The sequence below is a fragment of the Rhyacophila brunnea genome, unplaced genomic scaffold, assembly GCF_057557595.1.
Source record: "Rhyacophila brunnea isolate RB1 unplaced genomic scaffold, BYU_Rbru_1.0 scaffold_21, whole genome shotgun sequence".
In the NCBI taxonomy this organism is placed as follows: Eukaryota; Metazoa; Arthropoda; class Insecta; order Trichoptera; family Rhyacophilidae; genus Rhyacophila; species Rhyacophila brunnea.
This window is the reverse complement of record NW_028232871.1, coordinates 25775249-25781595: the sequence shown is the minus strand read 5'-3', so window position 1 is coordinate 25781595 and position 6347 is coordinate 25775249. Positions and strand designations below refer to the sequence as shown.

General features: G+C 36.4%; 1 protein-coding gene across 1 annotated transcript in view; it reads left to right on the top strand.

Annotated features, from left to right (window-relative positions):
- Positions 1–615: 615 nt before the first annotated feature.
- Positions 616–6347, top strand: part of Fas2 (neural cell adhesion molecule fasciclin 2) — a 46628-nt gene continuing 40896 nt past the window's right edge. The window contains exons 1-6 of the mRNA XM_085949261.1: positions 616–628; positions 2141–2312; positions 3165–3328; positions 4318–4442; positions 4811–4951; positions 5446–5580. Coding sequence (XP_085805387.1) covers positions 616–628; positions 2141–2312; positions 3165–3328; positions 4318–4442; positions 4811–4951; positions 5446–5580 — 750 coding nt within the window. The remainder of the gene's footprint in view (positions 629–2140; positions 2313–3164; positions 3329–4317; positions 4443–4810; positions 4952–5445; positions 5581–6347) is intronic.

Sequence of the window (6347 nt, the reverse complement as noted above, 5' to 3'; positions counted from 1 at the left end):
AACGCGCGGCTTAAGCATTGGACTATCACGCTGTGGGTCTCAGGTTCGAATCCTGGGTCTGGCAAACTACACATATTGTTTTTCAATTTAATTTATTAGTCTATTGCTTTCGAATGTATGAATAATAATATCATAAATTTATATCGCAACACAGTGGTGAGATGATGCACAGGCTTAGGCTTAATATATGACTGCTCAAAACATGTCTAAAATTTAAAAAAAATCACTGTTATTCATTTTTGTTAAGAATATTGTAACCTAACAGAAAAACAAATCATAAATTTAAAATGTGTTTAAAATTTTATAATAAATGGGACTTTTCGACAAGCAGGGCTAACCTTTTTTTTAGCGATTCTATTGAAGCTGATACACAGTCAGAGTTCCCTGAGCCGATACGTATTTCAAATACTAATATGGAGTTGATTTTAGTTTCAGTTGAGTATGAAACTTATGTCGCATACGCACGCCAAACACTCTATATAGTATTCCAAATACTAGTAAGTATTTTGGAACAAGTTTCTATACTAAGTATTTTTTTTATACTGGTAGTAAATATACTTAGTCTTCAAAATCGACCAGATTTCCTATCTCTACTAAGGATAAAGAAATCGAACAATGCATCACCGTCGTCAGTCAATAATTTTATAGTGATTGTTACTTGTTTATGTTACTTAAAATAAATTCGGTTTCTGCTTTGATTAATACTGAAAATATCGGTATTTTCAATTTTTGCAACAGGTATTAAATATTTCTGTTTCGATATTTTTGATGTTTGACATTTTTCAAAGGTTATTTTATAACCCAATGCAAACGAAATAAAAAAGTTTGTGTTGAAATAATATCCTAGCATGGTTTTTGTACCTATCGGATCTTTATAATATTCTTCTTATTGTGCCATCCCCTAGCGGAGGCCGGCCACCATCAAGGCCATCTTATCTTTGTCGTCTGCTACCCGGAACAGTTCGGTGGAGCTGCACTCGTGCCAATCACGGAGGTTCTTAAGCCACGAAATGCGTCGCCGTCCTCTGCTAAGCTTCCCATTGATCTTGCCTTGAATGACAAGTTGGGGAATGCTAGTTATTGTCCTCTCATAATGTGGCCGAGGTATTGTAGTTTCCTGGTTTTGATACTACGTAGAACTTCTCGGTCCTTCCCCATTCAATTGAGAACTTCAACATTTGTCACCCGGTCAGTCCAAGGAATTTTAAGGATGCGTCTATACAGCCACATCTCGAAAGCTTCAAGTCTCCGTGACATCTCTTGGTTTAGCGTCCATACTTCCATACCATAGAAAAGAATTGAGAGCACATAACAACGTACCATACGCAGTCTCAGACCTAGGTTAAGATCTCGATTGCTAAGGAGGCGTCTCATTTTGAGAAAGGCGCTCCTTGCGATCTCAATTCTAGTTTTTATTTCCTGAGACTGGTCCCATTTCTCATTGACCCATGTACCTAAATATTTATCACACGTTCGATTGGTTCGCTGCTAATGACAAAATTTGTGTTGGTGTCTGGTGTCGCTGTTTTTGATACTAGTGATAGTTTTGTTTTCTTGAGGTTCATTATTAAACCATAAGAATTACTGACCTATGTAAACTCTTTAAACTATCAGCAATCAGCACAGTATCATCGGCATATCGTATATTGTTAAAATGTTTGCCATTAACCATAATACCCACCGATTCACCTTGTAAGGCTTCCTTGAAAATAGCTTCCGAGTACATGTTAAATAGCAAATGTGACAATATACACCCCTGTCTTACACCGCGACAAATTTTTACCTCTCCACTGATTTCGTTTTCAATCTTAATATTCGCTGTTTGATTCCAATATAAGTTAGCTATCAGTTGAATGTCTCTTGCATCGATGCCTTTCTCCTGTAAGAGTTCGAGAAGTTTAGGATTTATAATATAACTATTGATATTATATTTTGTTTTTTCATTGTCTCTCAAATTTGATGGCTGAAATTAATAAAAAAAATAGAATATTATATAAAATAAATAATTGCACATGCCTGACAATAATTTACAATAAAAATATTACTCTGTGACCGTTTCGTTCAATCGTATGTCAGATTCATCAGACAGGCAATGTTTTTCAGAAGTTAAGTTTTACAAATCGTCTTTCTCTGTTTTCAGGTGTATCAGCAGATTACAAAGATCCCACTTTAGAGATTTTGCCTTCACAAGAGATCCAGACGCAAGCTGTCGGCAAAGCATTACTACTCACCTGCAGACCCAACGTTGAGGATGTCGGCCTCATCTCAGATCTTCAGTGGAGAGACAACGCCAACCGGACCATCTCGGGAAAGTGAGTGTAGTCATGTTATAATTGTCATCCATATTAGCTGATTGATTTGATTGTAGGAAGAGTAACCATGGGCCAATTGGCTCATCGGGAAAAATCCCAATTTTCTTCAAACGGTAGACAGCACATTAATTAGACTCCACACTTTATACCACAGAAATTTGAAACTGTTGAATGAGATAATATTAAACATACGTAATTTGAAAACATCTCAGAAATTCCTACTAGGGACAAGAAAAGAGTTGACACATGTAAAAACACCAGTTAATTAAGTAGGACGCAGGTGGCTCAATAAGTTGGTAAAGCATATTAGCCGGAATCCAATGTATGCAAGTTCAAGTCCTGCCCAGAGTCATATTTTCTTCTAGTAGATATTATATCTGAGGTGTTTCTAATAATTGTGTCTATGTGTAGTTGATATCGACTGACCAAAACTTTTTTTATATTCCGGGCATTATTGTTTTAAATATTGCACAGTGAGTGTAAAACCGAGGCATAAGCAAATTTTTCAATTTCGAGATTAAATGCAAAACAACTGCAAAAGTCGTGAACTTGATAATGTACAAGTGAAGTAACCGAAAGAACATGCAATATAATGTAGATATAAACCAAATATTATGGTTTTTTTTTTAGAAACTCTATTTCTCCTAATAGAATAATAATATAACTTCAAACCCTAATATATCCAAAATATGTCTTTTGCAGATGCCTTGGTTTTACACTCACGGTGCGAATTATCATAGCCAAATAATCATCGTCAATAATTACATAATATCACTAACACAAATACATAGCTATAGCGATTGAGATTGTTTACTCTATTCATACTGCATGGTTTGTTGTACTGAATTTCAGGAACAAGTCGAACCGACAAGGTATGCACAGCGAGTCAATGCCTGAGCAGACTTTGGCGCTGTTCATCCCTTCGCTGACGGAGGCCATGGCCGGCATCTACCACTGCTCCGCTAATTACGCCAACACCCAAAGATTACACGTCCAAGTCAAGATTGAAGTCATCAGTGAGTTACTTTAAATACGAATATTTAATTTACTATCGAGGAGAAACTGCAAATTGACTCTTAGAAATTGTTACATGCAAAACTTTTTGTTTTTAATCTTCATTTTCATAATCTTCACTTCCTCTAAGGTTCCCGTTAACAAAAGTAACTGTTGTTTTTAGTTTTAGTGTAGTTGCGGATGATTATTCACAGTGAATTGAATGCAGGCATTCATTTTTTTTTTACACGTGTCACTGAAAGTGAAATACACAATTCATCCAAAATTGCATCAAATGAAATTACGCTGCAGGTTGGAATTCAAACAATTAGTGATTGTTTGTTATATGAATGCAGAAATTTCATCGAGAGAAAGAGGAAGAGGGCTCGCACATCAGAACTCGCCGCATGCGTCTTACAACGAATTCGTCGATGTGACGTCATCGTAAACCAAGAAACTAACGTTATCAAATGGAGCTTCGCAGATTGGCCGATGCAACTGCAACGCTGCGACACTGCCGCATGCGTCAAGTTGCGTTGGCCAGAGCCTGCATGTCGACATCAGCCAATATCGAATACGCGCATGCGCACAGCCGCACAATCGACCATTTCTCTCCAGACTGTCGCCGCGTTCGGAGCAGCCGCGATGCGGCGAATGTCGATATTGCTAGGCAGATGTGCGAGGTTGTATCATGGAACGGCTGCCCGTTCTCGGAAGTTTTGATTTATGGCGGTCAGGCACACGAGGCAAGTTGTTATGTGCGATCCGGCGAATAGGAAAAAAGTCATTCGTGGATAAAACCATAGACTAATATACATGGGTAATGCGATGTAATATCATGGGGAATATGATGACAGTACTCAGGGGCGCAGTACGCATGCGCAGGACTTTTGGAATCATCCGCAGTGAACACAAAATTGATGATGATTCGTGGATTGTGCATTTACATGGGTCACTGGGGGGATTCCTTCGCGATGCTACTTTTAATGTACTAATTACTGTTGTATTACAGTTGCCATAACATGGAAAGATGCCCCCGAAAACCAGTACCCTATCAAAGGTCAGGACTACAAAGTGAAGTGTGATGTCTCTGCTAGACCGCCCCCCACTATTAGTTGGATTAGAAATGAAGACCAGGTAATATACCCTTGTTGCAAAATTTTATTATTTGATAGTTGAATTATTAATCTGTCACTGACATCTGTTGAAATATTTACAAATTAAATTCATTTTGACAAAGGTTTAGTGAAGCCTCAAACCAAACCCTTTAAATAGGCGCCTATTCAAGAATGCAATAATAAGAAATTTTGTATTGATTAAGACAAGCAGTAAAATGGCTAGGCCATTTTAAAATTACAATTAAGACGAACAGGAAACTCCTTCTGAGATAGAACTAAATAATATTTTTTCTAAGATGTTTTTTAATGATCCTAAATCTATACATAATAATAAATATACAATATTCGAATGTCTATTATATCTTATTATTATTTTACGTTTTCTAGATCTTCACAAGTGGGCGATACGTATTGGAATCCAAAGGTCTTCTGATCAAGAATGTCACGGAATCAGATGACGGCATCTATTCTTGCAGAGCAGCTGTCATGCACACTGGAGAGCTTTCCGAAAGAAACATCAAACTCGAGGTACATAGTCTTTCTTCTCTTCACCAAATATTTAATATCAATACGAGGGAAGAGGCAATTCTTAAAAATCTTCCAAGATTGTAAACAGACATGTTTTTTTACAATTTGAGATTTTGAAGTGTAAAAAATCCTTGAAACCCAACTATATCATCTCTTGTACTTTTAACACTCAATGGTGGCTTATAATACAGGCATTTGCAAGAAGGCCTCCAAACCTGTCATTAAATATGAACAAAAATAATGCATATAAGATTTTTTTATTCCTACTAAAAGTTGGTTTAATTTTTATTGTATTGGGCCACTTGTTATTCAGCACATAGGACCTCTACAACATACTACCTAAGATGTTTAAACTCATACTGAATTCATGAATTATGATAATAAATTGTGACTGGATAACAATATAGTCTTAAAAATTTTGCAAAAGTGGCCGATTTATACCGACAATGTTTTCAATGAACAGTTATGCAATATTTCTCATTTTTATTTGTTAGGTTCACACATTGCCGACAATGGAAGCCATGCCAGACACCGTAGAAGTCTTGGAAGGGGATACATCCTCGATTACGTGCGTAGCCCGAGGCAAGCCTCCACCAACCTTCACATGGATTAAGCAGACAACTCAAGAGGTATGAAATTAGAAAATAAATAACGGTTTATTCTAAGTTTTGCTCAAACATATTATGTCATCGTCATTATCAGCCGGGGTCAGTGCTGGATGAAGTTAATTAATGCTCGTTGGACAAGAACACATAATAGTGTTTAGCATTAATAGAATTATTTTTTCTCGCCAGAAATGAACAATTAATTGTTGCAAAAATTAAAATACTTTCAGTTTGAGAGGTTCATAATTTTGTACAATTGCAATTTATTGTATGTAGAATTGACGAGATTGTTCTCAGAATATTTCTCAGTTCTCAGTTCAACAGTTCTAAGCGCATTTGAATGCCTGAACGGTATTTAAATTATAAAAATATGTAATATGTGTACTATAGATACAGTGACCCATATACTCTTTTTAACCGTTTCTATACCTTCAGCGAGTTTTCTCGCTCTATGAGGCCATGATCGACAGACCGCACATACAAATTTCGCGAGTTATCTTGTCCCACTTTAAACTCAAATTACTAGCCGCTGTCGATTGATTTGCATAATCTAAATAATGAAATGCACTGTGACATCAGTTTGAATAATTATGAAATATTAAACCAAAAATTATCGATATTACAGCGATTTTGTCATTCAAAATCTGCGGTCTGTCAGATACCGCTATAGTACTATCGTGAATCATAGAATAAGTTAACATAACAAGAGGCCATGAGGCCCAATGACACTAGTGTAGTGAAACAGTAGTGCACTTGTAAATGTTGATTATTATTATATTATTTTTTTAACA